The following is a 19372-nucleotide window of genomic DNA, read 5'->3' as shown; positions in this document are numbered from 1 at the left end:
GTTTATGGGGTTACAGGGGTAACAACTGCATTTCTGCCGTTCGATCAGTGAATCTGCTGTCAGAGAGTGAATGTGCATTTTCATTCAGCACGTATTCTTCATTCGTTCCTCCATGCTGCTCATGCTTGCTGGGCTTGTCTACGTCAGAGTGATCGCATGCCTCTTTCTGACGCAGTGCCCACCATAACAATATCGGGCATGCTTATAGTGGTTTCTGGTTTAATTGGATGTTCTCTTCCTCACAGGGATCCCAGCACAGTGGTTCCTCTCTGTCCCTGGCCTCTACCAAAGTCTGCAGTATGGATGAGGAGGAAGGTTCTGTGAGCGATGGTAAGAGATCAAGCAAAGCTGGTTTTTAGACCGTATTATTTATATAATATTATAAGATTTTTTATATATTTTTAATTAAATTTTGTGGTTTAAATTTGAGTAATTTTGATGTGTGCTTTAGTCATTTTTATTTTTTTATTTTATTAATATTTCTATTTAGCTTAAAATTATTTTTATTTCAGTTTTAGTTTTAGGAATGTTAGTACTTCAACCTAAAAAATTTAAACAAATATTTTTAATTTTGCCTTGGCTACTAACTGGAATAATAAATAATTTTATTTCAGCTTTAGCAAAAACTATTTTTTTTGTATAGTTTCAGCTTTAGTTAACAATAGCATCACTAGGTTTAGACTGTTAAGCATGGCAGTCAACTGACCATCCATGAAATATAAATGTATTCAGGCTTCCTTACAAAGAGATCAAGGTCTACAGTAGGTTTGTGCTGTTCAAGAACTGTGATCTTATGCAGATATGGCAGGTTGATGAATTTATTAATGAGAGGGCCCTTTACTAATGAAAGCTTTATAGTTGCTCAGTGTCTTAGAGTATGTCTGCAATGAAGGTCAACATTTGAAGGCTTTGCATAGGTGTTCATTATACAATAATTTCCGCTTCAATGTACACAGTGTAGCCGACTGTAACACACTAATGAAAGACACATGAGGTGTGAACCAAATACATGTTTATCGTCTTGTTCTTTGAGCTGCATTCAAAGAGATTCTCAGACTAGGAATGTTGGTCTGGAATCAAATGCTACCACTGCCTACAGAGATTTCAGTCATAAAAACAGATTCTGAATGAGGCCCACTCAGTCTTGCTCTAATTTTCTTCCTCACCGTCTGCAGCCGAGCCCTCGGAGGAGACGCCGATACCCGTAGTCCCGAGCTCCATTTCAGATCGGTACAAAGTCGGCCGAATGATCGGAGACGGGAATTTTGCGGTGGTCCATGAATGTGTGGAGCACTCGACTAGCAGGGCGTACGCTCTGAAGATCATCAACAAAGGCAAATGCAGAGGGAAGGTGAGATGTGAAAGCATTATGATATTGTCAATAAAATGCTTATATTTCTATTTTTATGATGATTTATACAATTTATTTTTATTCTGAATTTTTCTCCTACACAGGAGCATATGATCCAGAATGAGGTGGCTATCCTAAGAAGAGTGAAACATCCAAACATTGTGTTGCTGATTGAGGAAATGGACACTTATAGTGAACTCTATCTGGTCATGGAGCTTGTAAAGGTGTGTACTATAGTATTTTCATGCACCTGAGGTGATGCAATTTTGCTTGTTTTACATGTCTTGTGGTGATCCGGATTAATTTTAGCTCTTGATGGTCCGTGAAATGGCCACCCTGTGCAGTTGTGCTGCCTGTGTTGAACTGAGCGTTATTTTAAGCTGCTGCTCCACTTAACTCGACTCTTTGAGGGGATTTCTGCCATGCGAACGGCAAACCAGGCCATCATGAACTTTCTGCCTGTTGTGTATAAACTCCTTGACCTCAAGAAAACTCTTGTGACGTAGATCATTTTCTGTATGTGGAAATACCACCTTGCTTTGAAACCGTTCCATTCCCAAACCTAGCTGTAGATGTGGAAGATACCTCAGACCAGGGCTGGGCAGAATGATGATATACATCATGGATACAATATAAAGGGTCTATCCACAGAGATTTTGCTAAAATGATGGCTATAATCTATAAGTTCTGATTATTATAAGCGTGCGCTGCAACATTGTCTGCCACTACATGTGGACTTCTCTATTCTCATAGGATTAGAATGATTATTAAAACTTGTACCTTATCATAGTTATCGTTCTTGGTGTTAATCAGCATTTAAAGGGATAAAGAAAATAAAGAGCAAAAAGTGCTTGATGTTAAAAAGATTTAGAGGCTGTTTACACAGAACGCATTTGTCAGTTTTTCCATTTTTTTTCTATTTCAAACGAGCAAGACAGACATCTATGACTTTTGTGTCTTTTGCAGTGTCTCGCACATGCATTCTCGTTCATTCTGAAAACGCGGAGCTCAAGCTAAAAACTAGTATTTTTTAAGAACTCAGTGATGCACTCGCGATGATAGACACAAGCGCGCTCAGAGATACAAGTGCGCTCTTTCATACATCATGCAATCACAAATTCAATTATTTCGCGACAAAAATATGTCAAAATGGTTGTCATGCCGATTATTCACGTAGACACATTCGGTTAACGTTAACAGTTGGGAAAGAAATCGGATGTGCGTTGTATCTGTGCATTAGGTAATACTGTGACAGCAGCTTAATATCCCAGACAGCAACATAGTGTCGGCCCAGATCCAGCCCACATCTGGACCGTGTGGAATCCAAGTGTACCAGATGTGGGCCTGATCTGGGCCGACGCTACGTTGCTGTCTGTGATACCTGCTGTGGTCTAAGCCATAAATGTTAAACAAATTACAAAAATAAAAATACTCACTTCTCTTGGATGAATAACTTCAGAAGCATTAATAAGAATCAATGCATATTTAATACAGTGAAGACGACTATTCAATTTCTTACTTTGTTCTTTGTTCTTATTTTTAGGGAGGAGATCTTTTTGATGCCATCACCTCCGCCAACAGATACACTGAGCGGGACGCCAGTGGCATGCTGTACAACCTAGCCAATGCTATCAAATACTTACACAGCCTTAACATCGTCCACAGGGACATCAAGCCAGAGAACCTTTTGGTAAGATATGAATACGCCATCCTTCCTTTCCAAAACATACTTCTGAGAGTGACCTCCTGTGAAAATATCTCATGTCGAACTCTCAAGCGCTGTGGTTGTCACATCCTAAAGATCACCAGCCTCCACAAACATGTGTTCCTGTGTGTACGTGTTGTGTAGAGGAAAGGAACGGATGAAACTCATAGGTCTTGTGGGTTGGAACTATAGAAGTGTGTTTGGAGAAAGAGAGATGATTGCTGCGAGATCTTTGACTGAGTCTAGACCAGCCACCTACTGACTGACTGCATACGTGTGATATCACTTCTGCAGCGGAAGAACTGAGATGTGACTCACACTTTGACAGTTCACAGACTGTACTGTTCCCCAAGGCTGCTCTCGTACGAACCTTTTACCAGACATCATTCATGAATCAATGGCTGATACGCAGCCACTTCCTCTACTGATTTAAGAGGGAAGCGTTGTTAAAGGCAAGACACCACTGGTGAATAGGGTTAAACATTTAACAAATAGATACCACCATACTTCAAGTTCCCCTGGTGATTAATCAGTACATTTAAAAGAATTGTTTTATATTACAAGTTTTATGAATAAATATTTAAATGAGGCATTATCTAAATAAATATGCACTAATTTGCATAAATGTCCAGAATATAAAAGCAAGGCTCAAAATGCCTGTTTTTGTTGGTATATTAAGTTAAAGGTTGAGTTACAGTGGAGAAATTGAGCATCTCTTTTTATAACTCTTTTATAACCCCCTTGTAAAAACCTTCAGAATATAGATTGGAGAATTGTAATATTTTTGGAGTGGACAAATAAGTAGTGAGTGTAATAACATACAATTTTAAATGTGTATTTTGGATGTTTTTTTTTTTCACTGGTCTGAAAAAAGACCAGTTATGGAGGAAAAATATGCCAAAATCTCTAAATGGACCAGTGCATTAAAACACCATTAGTGTCTTGCCTTAAGCCCTGTTTATGAGCTAGGGAATTTGTCTATAAATGCTGTGGATCTTACAATTGAAATGTGATCAGGTAGCAGTAAATAAGACCCTCTGTTTCTCAGATTCACTCCAGTGAGCTGGAAATAGCCGTGCGCTGGCTCACACATGCGCTCACTCAGTCTCAGTGTGTTGAAGGTAATCGCTTGTGGCTGGAAGCATACATGTAAATGCACCTTGCAATGCAGAATGAGGTTTTTTCATAATGCATCACTTTACATATTATATAACAACAAACACAAAGCCAGCCAATCTTAGGATGCTCAATGAATTCCTTTTTAGCATCAGTAGAATTTAGGTTAAAGACATTACATGCACACATATCTGTTTATTTGAAGCGAGTGCATATTTTTGACACTGATCTGCACATTTGCTCACCTTGGGATTTTTGAGAGCCGGATATGTCATTTTCAAAGATTGCTTTGAAGGATCTAGGTTGATTTTGCTCCCAGCTCTAATATCGCTCTTCGCTTTGATTCACAGGTGTACGAGCATCAAGACGGAAGCAAATCGCTGAAGCTGGGCGACTTTGGCTTGGCCACCGTGGTAGACGGACCCCTGTACACTGTCTGTGGAACACCCACATATGTAGCACCAGAGATTATCGCAGAGACCGGGTGAATATTTTAGCGTGTTTGCACAAATTTGGGCCATTGAATGTGTGATACTTTCATGGACTCGTGTGACTGTTGTGATTATGATCATATTATTTAGAATTATAAAGCTGAAAAGTATTAAGTATAGAGCAATACAACTAAAACAACACTTGTTTTCTGGATTGTAGGTATGGCCTTAAGGTAGACATCTGGGCCGCTGGAGTCATCACATATATTCTCCTCTGTGGCTTTCCTCCATTTCGTGGGTAAGTTCAGTGTGTATGAGAAAATGTGGCTTAGGTTTATGTGAGATTATAATTTTTATGCTTTTCGAAGTTGTTTAAAAAAAATCCTGTAATTGCCATCAAAACGGTGAATTTATCAGTAGATGTCAAAGATTCATTCTTAAATACATTCTTGCTGGTATGTAGTGCACTTTGAGTAATGTAATCAAAGCTGTAAGGTTATGTAAGATGTTATTGCGCCTCCCTGTGGCTGTCTGTGGTACTATCCATGAACCAAATGCATCGAGCTCCCCCTGTTGATTTATATTTGAAGTCGCATTCCCTATTTCAGGAGCACTGATGATCAAGAAGCTCTGTTTGACCAGATACTGCTGGGACAGTTAGAATTCCCTCTCCCGTACTGGGACAATGTATCCGACTCAGCCAAAGTAAGTGGAGTTTGTTTGGAATAAGTCATAATTAGTGGATTTTTCAAAAGACAAATAACATAATAAATAATATTGTGTTTTTTTTTTAAAGCAACATTATTTGATATTAAAAATTATGTTTAAAAAAAAGCTAAATTATATGTGGGCTTTTTAAAAGCAAAATAATATCATAATAAATATGTAGGCTTTGTAAAAGCAAAATCATATGATAATAAATAATATGTGGTTTTTTTAAAAGCAAAATAATATAATAAATATGTAGGCTTTGTAAAAGCAAAATCATATGATAATAAATAATATGTGGGTTTTTTAAAAGCAAAATAATATGATAATAAATATGTGGGCTTTGTAAAAGCAAAATCATATGATAATAAATAATATGTGGGTTTTTAAAAGCAACATAATTTGATTTAAAAATATTTTTTTTAAAAGCAAAATAATTTGATGAATAATATGTGGGTATTTTTAAAAGCAAAATAATATGATGATAAATAATATATGTTTTTTTAAAGCAAAATAATAAAATAATATGATAATTATGTGGATATTTTTAAGAGCAAAATAATATAAATAATATGTGTTTTTTTAAAGCAACATAATTTGATATAAAAAAATATGTTTTTTTATAAAGCAAAATAATATAAGTAATATGTGGGCTTTTTAAAGCAAAATAATGTGATGAATAAAATGTTGGCTTTTTAAAAGCAAAAAAAAAATATATATATATAAGTCTATGTTATATATATTATATTATAAATATAATTATATTAATAATATCATAATTTTGTGATTTGTCTATGATATATTATTTCCCTGACTAGGAAATAGTGTATCACTATAGAAAAATAATGAAATGTATAATGTTCAAAACCAAATGGAATTCTGCTTTTAAAAACCTTACATGTTATTATTATCATATTATTTTGCTTTAAAAACCTACTCATTACTTATCATATTATTTCACTTTTAAAAAGCCCACATATTATTATTATTATTATTATTATTATTATTATTATTAATCGTTTTAATTATAACTTTTTGTTTAATGTGGCCACCAACTGAAGGTCATGAGTCTCAAATTGGACATCACTATGTATTTGTTGGCACTGGGGTTTGGCAGTAACTCTGTGTCCCGTCCGTGTCCTCAGGAGCTGATCGTGTCCATGCTGCAGGTGGAAGTGGATCAGAGATACACAGCACTGCAGGTGCTGGAACACCCCTGGGTCACTGTGAGTAATTCAGATTAAACTCATCTCTATGTGTGAATCTTTACTGATAAATTATAACAGACACAGTCTTAACACATTTAGTCCTCTTGTTTAATAACTACAGTAACTGATCGGATCAATGGCTGTTTCAGAATGACGGTCTGTCAGAAAACGAGCACCAGCTGTCAGTGGCAGGAAAGATCAAGAAGCACTTTAACACTGGGCCCAAGGCCAGCAACAACACCCCAGGAGTGTCCGTCATGACGGTAAGAACACGCTCACACCAGACGCAGAATAAACATTAAAGACCAGACACAATGTGTGATGGACAGCTGAGGCAAAAGTTCAAACACTATTAGCTTACAAATATACTTTACTAACAGTTGAAAGACTACAGCTGATGATTTGAGCTTATCTATAATGTTATCTGAGCTCCACTGATTTTTCTTCGCTTAGCTCGACCATGACTTTTCCATCCAGAGATCAGGGTCGTTGGATTTCTATCAGAACCCGGGAATGTTTTGGATAAGGTAACGCCACGTGTCCGCTGTAGCACGCCAGCCCCTGTCTTGTTGAACCCCAGTGAATCCTGCTCGTGTCATGCTCAAAGATGGCCATCTACAGCCATTCAGCCCGTGTGTGTGTGTGTGAACGTTCTGAGTTCAGAATGTGCATGATTTGCTTCAACATCATGGCAATTGACATATTTGTATGTGCTCTTCACCTGAGTGTGCTGCTTGTGTCACTGTCCTGCTTCTAACCAGCTTCTCATGATCTTCAAAAAAATATACTCAGCAACCAGTCCCGCTGTTGCCCATGTTTATTTTGTTAGTAGAAATTCACTTTTAATATATTTATGACATGCATGTATTAATATTAAATGTACTCTACTGTTCACAAATTTAGGGTCAATAAGATTATTATTTGAAATGAATATTTTTTATATTTAGCAAGGATGCATTAAATTTCAATTTTACTTTATTGTTGGAATCTCTTCCAAAAATTGATGAACAAAAAGATTTCAGTAATCTGTTCATTGCTACTCTAAGTCTTCTATTTGATGGCAATACAAAGGGTCAGACATTTGAATCAAGGCAATTTGAATTTTGTAGCAGTAAATCAGCATAATAAAATGATTTCTGAAGAGTCATGTAACACTGAAGGCGAGTAATGGCTGCTTAAAATTCAGCTTTTTTAGAATAGATTACATTTTAAAATCTATAAAAACAGTTCTTTTGAATTGTAATAATATTTCACAATATGAATGTATTTTTAATTAAATAAATGCAGTCATGGTGAGCATAAAATACCTTTTTTCAAAAACATTTAAACAGTCTTACTGACACCAGCCTTTTGAATGATAGTGTATTTACATTAATTTTTTTATTATTATTTAGAAAAAAAAAAAAAAAGATTTAATGATTTTTTTCAGCCTCATAATATTCCAATGGATATATAATGTCTACAGACATAATGTACAATGTCCTAACAGAATGTCCAAGCTTTGACAACCATCCACTGTCTTTGAGTTAAGATCTTTAGGCCTGGTTTCACAGACAGGACTTATATTAAGTCTTGGTTCAATTAGGACATTTAAGTACGTTTTATAAACGTGCCTTGGAAAAAAAAAAAACATTACTGGTGTTCATATTTAGACAAAACAACTGCACTGACACGTTTTAAAGGGATAGTTCACTTTGAAATTAAATTTTGGTATGTTTTAGCTTACCTCCAAATTAAACAATTCCCCATCGTAAGTACACATTGATGGCCTAAGACACGAAACGAGCGGTTTGTGTGAGAAAACGAACAGTATTTATATCGTTTTTACCTCTTGTAACACAGCCACGTCCAAGTGATCTGAGGGCGCGGGCGCTTCCTGCTGTGTGACGTGTGCGCAGACTGGTGCATAGATATATACACTAGATGTCGCCTTGTCTACGGCATTCGTTAAGAACTGCCTTAGCCAAGGCGACATCTAGTGTATATATCTATGCACCAGTCTGCACCAGATCACTTGGACGTGGCTGTTATAAGAGCTAAAAACTATATAAATACTGTTCGTTTTCTCACACAAACCGCTCGTTTCGTGTCTTAGGCCATCAATGTGTACTTACGATGGGGAATTGTTTAATTTGGACGATGGGGAATTGTTTTAATTTGGACTCTGTGCATGCTCTTTGAGACAGTGACCATAGACCTGCATTATACGACTGACAGACAAGAACGGTTTGACCTAAAAATAGCAAAATTGAAACTACTGCGGAAAAAAAAGACACCTACATCTTGGATGCCCTTGAGGTAAGCTAAAACATACCAAAATTTAATTTCAAAGTGAACTATCCCTTTAAGACATGTCAATGCAAGCTTCTTTCAGTTAAAACAGCTCAAACATGCATTTTAGTCTGGGACTAGGCTTGAGACTTGTCTGTGAAACCGGGGATAAGTGTTTTAACTGACGAACATAATGCAAAATTAGAAGGACATGGCGAAATCTGTTGTAATTAAGACTAAAATAATCCCTATTTCCTCCATCAGACCACCGCTCTTGATAAGGAGAGGCAGATTCTCAGACGAGGACGCCACCCGAATGTGAGCGCAGCTCCCTGGACCACCCAGCCGACCTGTAGCCTCCACATCCCAGCCTTTACGCCTCGTCTGTGCCCCGGTCTGCACCTCGACCCCACGTCCCAGCCACCCCTCCTCCCCAGTCCACGTCCCTCTCCCACCACCATCACCACCACCACCTCGCCCGAGTCTGAAGACTTTTCCGCCTGCTCCACGGAGACTGTTCGCTCCCTCTTCTCCCCTTTCTAGCGTTGAAAGGAAAGAGAGCGAGTGGAAAGGGCACTAAAAGAGGAGAAGGGTTTATGAGGATTCGGAACGCGGCCCGAGTGGACCGATGAACTGAACTGAACCATTTTGTAATCGGATCACATAAAGGTGCAGGGAACATGATGACCGTCAAGAAGGGTTTCTTGTTTATTTATGGTCATTATAATAACCTTTTCATTTATTTATACATATTGAAAACATATTCTTTTATTCAAGTTAAATAATGTCCTCTTTTTCTGTTGAAGCACCTTAGAAATGTGATGTTTTTATTGGTCCGGTATTGTTCATATGCTCCAGAAGGAACCTGTAAGGACACTGTAACTGATTAGCTATTGGCATTCCTGGTAATTAGTATCCCGTGTTTCCAAAAACCTTTCGAAGCAGACCGAAAATGGTTTGAATTGCCGATACCTGGACTTCCTTCCCTTAGTGGTTACAGTACTTGACGCACAGCACTTGTTCATCCGTGAGATGGGGACCTTGTTTTGTAATCAGTGTAAATAATATAATTTCAATTATTTTGATATTGACAATATATTTCTTTATCTTATCTAGACAATGTAAGTCACATTTCACCATTTTTGCAGTTTTAAAGTATATGGAACATAAGCACAAATGCATTGTGGGAAAGACATAAGCAACATTCCTTGATACAGGGTCAGCTCTTGGAAATACAAATGCCGGTTCGTTCTGATTAATTCCATTTCATTAATGCAGGACATTCATTCAGCGGTGCTGTGTAATGAGAAGTCAGGAGGTCAGATTAAGGTTGAGTGTTCCTGAAGTGCTGTAAGAGGTGTTCTAGTAACTCATAGCCCTGCTAACGGTGTCATTGTATTCTTTCATTAGTGCATGGAATACAGAGTGGCTCTTACATTATAATTTGAAACATTATCTTATTAAAAAATACATTTTAACCTCATTTTGTTGTTGTGTGTTGATACTGTTTGACCCTGGCTATCCATTTATTTCACGGTGACCTCCAGCCCTGCCGTCACCTCACCACTAGGGGCCGATAGGATCCGGCAGGTTCCTATTGCAATGAGGATACATTCTCCCGATCCACTGTAATTAAAAAGATTTTTTTTTGTTTTTAGTTTTTTTACATTTTTTTCATTTTAAGCGCCGGGGCATCCATTTGTAAATTAAATGTATCTGACTTTCGGTCTCATCCGCTTCCAATTATTTTTAGCTTTACAAAAAAGCTTGTTATGCTGCTTATTATTTTAATGTATTGTCGTAACTGTAAACACACTGGTTTGTAGAGCAAATAGCTTTACTGTTTCTGCACTTTGTTTTTCTTTAATTATTCAATAACTTAGTCTCTGTAATTATTCAATTATATCTGGATAAGGTAATCTCCCTGATAGCACACGCACATCACGGAGACGTCTGTTTGATGTGCGTGTTTACATCTGGAAGACTTTTTTTTTTTTTGCTCATCTGCAATACGTCTATAGGACGTTTCCTGTCAGATGCTAAATAGATGTTTAGAAAATGTCTTTAAGATTTGTATGATTTAGAATGCATGTAAAACTGACATCTCAAAGACGTCTATCAGGTGTTAGTAAACAGCAGATGCTTTCCAGATGAAGTGATCTTTAACAGACATCTTGCAGACGTACATCCAATTGTTTCTGATATGTTTGACTACACGCTGCAAGACATAACATGTACATCTGCATAAACAGATGAGGCAAAAAGTCAAAGAACTAGCTTGTGCTTGGAGGGACGCTAACTCATCATGGTTAAAAAAAAGAAGAAAAGAAAGAAGTGACAAAGATGCGACATCTCCCCCCATTTTCGCTACCATAGCAAAAAACCTAAAAGTGTTGTAGCCTATAAACACCCCCTTTAACCTCAAATCACGTTTTGTCAAAGTTCAGCACTGTTTTGTACGGAAGTTTGAAGTAGCAAGAGTTTTCAAAAACGCATCAGATCTACATGAATCAATCATCACACAAATAACTTATTTTACATTCTCTCTCATGTAAACCTAACGCCTATTCACAAACAAACCAGTTTTTTTTTTTTTTTTTGAGCGGCAGAGGTATTTGGAAATGAACTGATAACGTTTATCACTTTGCCCTCTCAGGCAACAACAGCGTTACATTTTCACTGACCATGACTTACAATGAAACAAAAATATAGCTTATAGGCCTATAGGTAAAGCTCATTTCTGTTTTTTTTCACTTTGACTTCGCTGTTCTCGTGCATTGTTTTACACTTACCGTCTTTTTCTGTTCTGTATGGAAGCTTGTTTCCGCCACTGGCACTGAATAATAAATAAATAATAATAATTGCGACTTTTTATCTCACAATTGCGAGTTTACATCTCGCAATTCTGACTTTATTTCTCAGAATTGCTACTTTTTATCTCGCAATTGCGACTTTATTTCTCAGAATTGCGACTTTATTTCTCACAATTCTGAGAAAAAAAGTCACAATTCTGACTTGATATATCGCAATTGTGAGAAAAAAAGTCAGAATTGTGAGATAAAGTGTCGCAATTATTATTATTTATTTATTATTCAGTGGCGGAAACAAGCTTCCATAGTTCTGCGCACCAGACGTTTCCCTCCGCTGTTCACTTTGGTCACGTGACTGTGTAATTTAATTTCATACAAATAATTGTAATGTCAAAGGCTGAGCGGTTGATATGTACCCACTTGATAATAAAATATATTTTTGAACTAATTTAAAATGCTAAACAAAAGTTAAATAAAAAGATTTCCTTTTTTTTTTATAACGTTTTATTTACGTTTTGACCAAATACATATTTTTCAATATATATTTTAAATTTGCTAAAACTCTTGAACGCTGACGTCTGCATGATAAAGCTGATTAAGCAAACAAAACAAACTGTAATCGATATTATCACTAAATGCCATAAACCAGGGCTATTCAATTAGTTTCATTCGAGGGCCGCAGCATCAAATCGAAAAGTTGAGGTGGGCCGGTGGGTTGGCTTGGGGGTTTAGCTTATTTATTGAAACATAACAGTTTCAAGAAATAAGTTAAAGTAACTCTAAAAAAGTGTGGTATTTACTTGGAAATGTGGTACCCAACAGTATGCAAATATATAAAACCATAATAAATAAAAACTTGATAATTTACAGCTGTGTACAACTATTTTCCTTGGAACAAATAAATTATTTATACAAACTTATAGCTGTTGGTGAGAAATATTAATTATTCTATTTATAATTGTTATGCTTAAATGAAAATATTCTGACAGTGAGACTTGTTAACCACAGGCTACTCGCTCCCACTGTATAAAAAATGCCTAAACACAAGTTAAAAACTATACACACCATTACAAAGAAACTGACATAATTTCATAATTAGCATTAATTATATATTCCTCTACCCACCTAATAAAACTAATGCAATATAAATCACTATATTTACTATTATACTATATAATATTATAGTATATATATTTACTATATTTATTTATTACTACATAGTATTCAATATAAATATTGCACATTTCTGCCCAACCATGGTAAATTACTACAGTACATTCATGGTAAATGTTTGTAAGGGTGATTAGGGGATTTAAAGTCTTCTAATTTCGTTCATGCCACAATGTTTCTCCTGCTTTCCTGATCAGTCTTGTTGGGAATGTTGAGGCTGTTTCATCCGATTTAATACTAATTAAATCATCGAGTGATTTGTGTTTTGTAACAGAGAGGTTTCTGTCGAACTGAAACGCTTCCCACTGGTTGTCGCAACGCTGTTTAATATAGTGTCTGGGACCGGGAGTAAACGCAACTCCGTGCTGGGCCGTGTTGAAACAACTAGTGAAACAACTGAAAACATTGCTATTTGTTGTTTTACTGTACTGAACGAGAAACCGCTTCAGATGATTCAGTGACGGAGCGGTCCGAATGAATCCAAATAGTTTTAGACCGTTATGCAAGCGCGTTTAGAATCGAACCAAAAGAATGATTCATTCACGAATGATTGGTAGCCTATCGCTGGTTCAGTCGACATAAATTCGGGACACATATAACTGCTGAAATATTCGCACGTAAAACGTTTCTCAGGTCAATCGGAGCATCAAACTGAATTAGCCGCACCGCCAGGAAAAGAGGAGGAGGGAGGTTGGTGCCGTCGGGCCGCATAGAGATGATTGGCGGGCCGCATTTGGCCCGCGGGCCGCCAATTGAATAGCCCTGCCATAAACCATCTGTGCATGTGCATGTATTCTTTTGGGACATTCTGAACGCATCCATCATAAAAAATCAAATAAAACCAAGAGGAAGGTGAACACTGAATTCACGACTGTCAAGTGTTTAAAGAAAAAAATACGACTAACTCAAAAAGATGTTTTGGCTTGTTTTATTGTAAATACGACAAAAAGGAAACAATTTTATTTTACAGTTATTGATCTATATATTGGCATGAATTAATATTTAAACATTTTAAGAGACACCTGTGACATTCTGGCTTATTCAAGTTGCAGCAAATGCATGAAACAGCAGGTGGGGACTGAATTTAAAAATTACATCTGAATCAATCAAATAAATCATCCACTAGTTACTTCCTGCCAATAAACGATTCCTCTCCTCTCCACAAACGATGCAGACAAATAAAATAAAGTAATAAATTAAAATTATATGCAATCATCATGATCAGATACATCTTGCAAAATAAATTAACATAAGATATTTAGCAAATGTACAAATCAAATCAAATATACAGTACTGACCACTCACCTACACTGAGACAGACCTGCATGTTATGTATGCGCCTCTGTCTCATCTATATTCACATCCAATGGCCAATGCCAAGGCAGATCAACAAATTCTTTGCATAATTTGTTCATTTGTTCATTTCTGAATTCCATTTAAGCTTCCAGCTGACTAGTAATTGCACCTCTGTAGTAAAACGACTATATTTCAGTATCATAGTGTTGCTGATTGAAAAAATATCCTTCTCACTCTTTTCTCTCACACTTTTTAGGAGGGGGATAAAAAAAAAAAAAAAATCTCAGTATGCGTGTATGCGGATTTCAAATATCTTAATCCACGTATTAAACTGCGTTTCTGCAGTCACTCTTGGCTACAAGGATATTGCTTACTGTGGCTGTGGTTGTACAACATAATCATCACATATGATTATAATATTAATTATTTAAATACAACAAACATCAATGCACAAATTATACAATGGAGAATGGGCCTAAATCTGGTAGTAAACAAACAAAAAAATCCTAACACGTCGATAAATCATGGGATGTTACCGGTGCAAAGTGTCTGACACAAAAACTTCAACATTATTATTTTTTTCTCTCATAAATAATGAACGTGTGAGTGAGGGAGGGTTTCTTTTTCTTTTTTTGTTGCTTTTTTTCTCCTCTTTATTTTCTTTTTTATGGCCCGCTTACATGCCTGGCTTTCCTAACCATCACAATATTTACATATATGACAAAACAATTACCAAATATACAAAGAGGAAAGAGAAGCTTGTTTCCCGTCAGATCAGTTCGCTTCCTCCCTGTGAATCGGCAGGCCTTCGTCGTCATTTCGTTGGAACTACACAATATCTTACAGCAAGTCATTAATAAATTAAAGGTGATGGGTTCTTCCGTAATGGAGAGCGAGCGGGAAGTATGATTTTTATCCCCTTGCAGTGAAGAACTGCGCCGTTGCAGTTCGTATTTACAAAGATTAAGTTCACCGTTGCGTCTTAATCTCATCCCAGAACCCCTCCCTCCATCAACCCTCCTGAAAAATCTCATAGCCTCTTCTGCTGGGAACTGCGCTACAGTCCATCCAGTCCTGCCGTCCTCCTGGCTACGATCCTGTACGATGATCTTTGCAGACAAAAGGACTTTAGGCAATTCATCATAGTATGTGGGGAGTGAAGGACAACCTTAAAGGTCTAAGTAACGTTAGAGATATGTCTTGTGTTTTCATCTGGGATTGACTCCACCCTGAACTTAAAGGGACACACCATCAACTGTCTAGCAGGATATGAACTCGACCCTACTCACTGCTTCATCTGCGAGCCCTAAACAAGGTCCCTCTCTCCTCCTGTCTCTGTCTCAGTATCTGTTCTGATGTTCGTAGTGCCATCGATTGAAATCAATGTTAAACGCCACAATGCTGCCCGACGCCATCCCAGTGATCAAAGTCCTGCAAATAAATATATAAAATGCATTCGTTTGAAAAATGATACATTTCCATAACACATATGTGACCCCGGATCACAAAACCAGTCACAAGTCACACGGGTCAAAAATGGCAAAAATCATTAGGATATTAAGTAAAGATCATGTTCCATGAAGATATTTTGTAAATTTCCTACCAATCCCTTTCCTTACAGCACAATCTCGAACACAAATGGACTTGAGAAACTCGATTTTTTTGCACCCTCAGATTTCAGATTTTCAAATAGTTGTAATTAAAAAATAATCTCAATATAAAAAAAAAGTACCCATGTGAGTGGTTTTGTGGTCCAGGGTCACATATTATGTATATATTATGAATGTTATGTATATAATAAATAGTTAAAACGACCTTATCCCCATATATATATATAGTTGAGGTATGCTCACCTCTGGTCATGGGACAGGTCCATAGCCCTGATGCCTGCATCACATCCGGGGTAAATATACAGCTGCTTAAAGTCACAGGCCTGCCAGACTTCAACAACTCCGTTATCACCTCCTGTTACCAAGTTCTGACCGTCACTGCTCAACAGAATGGCCTGAGGGGAAATAAAGTGAAGATAAATATGGAGACTGTTTCTGGTCAAACGTGTATTTGTTTCTGTTCAAACGTGTATGTGTCCTCTTACGCGTGTGGAGTCATTGATCTCCATCTGGGCCAGGAGTTTTCCATTAATGCTGAAGTTACAGAAGTGTCCTCTCTCATAGTAGATGATACAGTGGCCCTCACTGGACACAGAGATCAGACGGGGCTGGAGGCAGTTCTCGGGGCCCTCCAGGGCCCGCAGTAAATCTCCTGTGATGGTGTGCACCAAACACGGCCCCTCTGTAAAACAAGAACATCAAGAACAGATCAATTCTGTCATTAGACAGCAAACACAGACATTTAAATAACTGAGAAATAAGAAAGTAATAATCATTTGAAAAAATCGTAAATAAAAATCTTTATTTAACTCTTTCCCCGCCTTTTTTTAAGTTGCCAGTTTTTTAAGAAAGAACAGACTCTCTGCTTAAAAAAAACATTTTATTCTAGCTTAATCCATTCTTTTTTTTTTTTAAAAATCAACACTTGAATGTTGGTAAGTTGGATCTGGATTGGATTCAGAACGATGTTCAACACACAGATGGAGTAGTAGATTGAGTCACAGTCCTGTAGCTCGTCCCGGGTCGACATTTCATTCAGTAACATTAGGCAGTTTTGATTTATATGCCGTTTCTTTCTCACACAGGTTTTGATCAGGCGATTCAGTACTCTTTCAGATGATGTATGATAGCGCCCCCTACCGTATAACAGTGAAAACACGGAAAGACGGAAAATTCCGTCAATGGTGGGAAAAGAGTTAAGATCTGCAAAGGGTTTATCTATGAATTCTCTTGCAAACCAATTCTAGTCTGAAAATAGCTCATTTCAGATGTGCTATTATTCAGACTGCTTCCTCTCCGACTGACCTTTGGCCCCACTGATGACAAGTCCCAGTTCAGCACACACTGACACACACACCACCTCATGGTCATGGCCTGTCAGAACCGCTCTAGGTGCTGGATAATCACCTACAATACAACACACAGTCAGGTTCTGGAATCTTACAAATCTACTCCATTAAACAACCATGTCATAGAATAAAGAGGAGAGAAAATGCAACAAACAGAAATGTTTGTTAATATATTTAGAAATAATTTTTCTTGTAGTTTAATCTCAATCTAAGCCAAATAAATATTAAAATATGTATGTGAAATCATATACGCTACACTACCACCCAAAAGTTTGGGGCAAGTAAGATAAAAAAAAAAAGTAATGCTTTTATTCAGCAAGGAAGCATTCAATTGATCAAAAGTGTCAGTAAAGCCATTTATAACATTACAAAAGATTTATACCTCAAATATTTGCTTTCCATTTATCAAAGAATCCTGAATTTTATATATATATATATATATATATATATATATTAGGGCTGTCAATCGATTAAAATTTTTAATCGCGATTAATCGCGTGATTGTCATGAGTTAACTCGCGATTAATCGCATTTAATCGCACATTTTTTATTTGTTCTAAATATACCTTAAATTTATACTTTTCAAGTTTGTAATACTCTAATCAACGTGGGCATTGATAAATATAGATGCTTTATGCAAATGTATGTTTATTATTAAAACCATAGTCAATATAGCATGAAGACGAGACATGTTTCAAAGGTCATAGATGTTTTTCAAAGAACTTGTTCATGTCTATTAGACACATGTAGAAAGAACAAAGAAATACCAGGTTCCCATTACTTCTCTTCTTTGCACTGAGCAATTTACTAACACAAAAATGTTTAGATTTTTGCATGACAGGGCAGCTCTTCTGAAAATGCTAAATGTACATTTAGCATTTATTATTACATTGTAGTTTGTCTCTCTCTGTGCCCATTTTGATGAAGCTAAATTATCAATACATTCTCAATAAAACGTATATTTTACTGTTTCTGTTGTCAAACAACGGAATGAATTTGAAATGGTGACTGAAACGCGACCAAATAAACATAACCAGCTCTCCCTTCCAAGACGTTAATCTGCACAAAAATTCTGATAATCGAGCCGTCGTCTGGTGAAATCAAATACACATAAGCTAATATCCGTGCTCTGATTTCGGCTATATTTGCAAAATTAGAGAAGCAACATAATATCTGTGTTTAACTGAATTAAAGCGCTGCTCCTCCGCGTGAGACGCAGAGAGAGAGAGAGAGATAGAGAGAGAGAGCGAGAGAGAGAGAGGCGCGCGCGCGTGCTGAGAGGGCAGTACCGGCGGTACCGGTATATTCTCAGAAACTAAATAAGGTTTGGGCGCTTTGTTGAAGGGAAAAAAATCGCTAAAGGGGTCTGCAATGTCGCTAAGTTGCCAACACTGTGTATCTCCATTTCTCCATATAGGGGTTGGGTCACGGGTCAAACTAAATACGCGCTGCGTTAATCGAGCGTTAAAAAAATTAGTGCCGTTAATATGATTTTGCGTTAACGCGTTATTAACGCGCTAAATTTGACAGCCCTAATATATATATATATATATATATATATATATATATATATATATATATATATATATATATATATATATATATAATGGTTTCCATAAACATATTAAACAGCACAACTGGTTTCCAACATTTATAATAATATGAGAAATGTCTCTTGAGCAGCAAACCAGCATATTAGAATGATCATGTGACACTGAAGACTCGAGTAATGATGCTATAAACATTCAGCTTTGCCATCATAGGAATAAGTTACATTTAAAATAATATGAAAATAAAGTTTTTTTAAACTGAAATAATATTGTACAATATTACTGTTATTGTATTTGTGATCAAATGCAGCGTTGGTTAAAAGCATTGTGCTCACTGTTGTTGGGATTGTCTCCGATGATGTGGTGTCGTCCGCTCCAGTACCACAGCAGAAGGGTCGCGTCTCGTGAGCCGGAGACGATGTAGCAATCGCCCCCAATGTAGGACTCAGATCGCGCAAGACAAGTCACCACATCCCAGTGGCCAAACACGATCTGAGTGAGCTTCCCTGAATGAAGAGTGGCCAGGTCAGCACATGTTCATTGCAGTAAAGAGTGAAAGTATTTTATATGTGCTACTTGGCATACGAAATCACCAAAAACACACGCACCTGTCTCGGTGGAGTAAACACGGAAACTCTTGTCCCAGAATCCACACGCCAGGATGTAGCGGTTGTCGGCTGTCACCACAAAGCAGTGCGTGTTGATCTGGATGCTTTGATCCACCAAATCTGTGATCTGCCTTTTAGTAATGCCAGAGTTATTGGCTGGGAAAGAAAACAGACCATGCATGAATATTT

The 19372-nt window shown here is 37.0% G+C and overlaps 2 protein-coding genes across 10 annotated transcripts in view; one reads left to right on the top strand and one right to left on the bottom strand.

Annotated features, from left to right (window-relative positions):
- Positions 1 to 10272, top strand: part of dclk1a (doublecortin-like kinase 1a) — a gene marked incomplete at both ends in the record, with an annotated part of 51606 nt that extends 41334 nt beyond the window's left edge. For 2 of the 3 annotated variants that reach the window (XM_081353755.1, XM_081353756.1), the window contains 11 exons: positions 246 to 330; positions 1176 to 1351; positions 1456 to 1575; positions 2895 to 3041; positions 4523 to 4656; positions 4824 to 4901; positions 5212 to 5308; positions 6457 to 6537; positions 6669 to 6782; positions 6973 to 7046; positions 9055 to 10272. In XM_081353755.1, the coding sequence (XP_081209881.1) occupies positions 246 to 330; positions 1176 to 1351; positions 1456 to 1575; positions 2895 to 3041; positions 4523 to 4656; positions 4824 to 4901; positions 5212 to 5308; positions 6457 to 6537; positions 6669 to 6782; positions 6973 to 7046; positions 9055 to 9112 (1164 nt within the window). The remainder of the gene's footprint in view (positions 1 to 245; positions 331 to 1175; positions 1352 to 1455; positions 1576 to 2894; positions 3042 to 4522; positions 4657 to 4823; positions 4902 to 5211; positions 5309 to 6456; positions 6538 to 6668; positions 6783 to 6972; positions 7047 to 9054) is intronic. The other variant, XM_081353757.1, reaches the window with a different exon arrangement.
- A 3410-nt stretch (positions 10273 to 13682) lies between these two features.
- The window catches only part of nbeaa (neurobeachin a), a 132909-nt gene continuing 127219 nt past the window's right edge, over positions 13683 to 19372 (bottom strand). For all 7 annotated transcript variants that reach the window (XM_081354542.1, XM_081354536.1, XM_081354537.1 and 4 more), the window contains 6 exons: positions 19184 to 19339; positions 18911 to 19081; positions 16982 to 17083; positions 16162 to 16358; positions 15920 to 16071; positions 13683 to 15497 (listed from right to left, as the gene is read on the bottom strand). In XM_081354542.1, coding sequence (XP_081210668.1) covers positions 15407 to 15497; positions 15920 to 16071; positions 16162 to 16358; positions 16982 to 17083; positions 18911 to 19081; positions 19184 to 19339 — 869 coding nt within the window. In that variant the 3' untranslated portion in view covers positions 13683 to 15406. The remainder of the gene's footprint in view (positions 15498 to 15919; positions 16072 to 16161; positions 16359 to 16981; positions 17084 to 18910; positions 19082 to 19183; positions 19340 to 19372) is intronic.

The sequence above is a fragment of the Scardinius erythrophthalmus genome (assembly GCF_964197995.2).
Source record: "Scardinius erythrophthalmus genome assembly, chromosome: 23".
Taxonomy (NCBI): domain Eukaryota; kingdom Metazoa; phylum Chordata; class Actinopteri; order Cypriniformes; family Leuciscidae; genus Scardinius; species Scardinius erythrophthalmus.
Note: the sequence above shows the minus strand (reverse complement) of the source record. Positions and strands in the feature narration are given on the sequence as shown.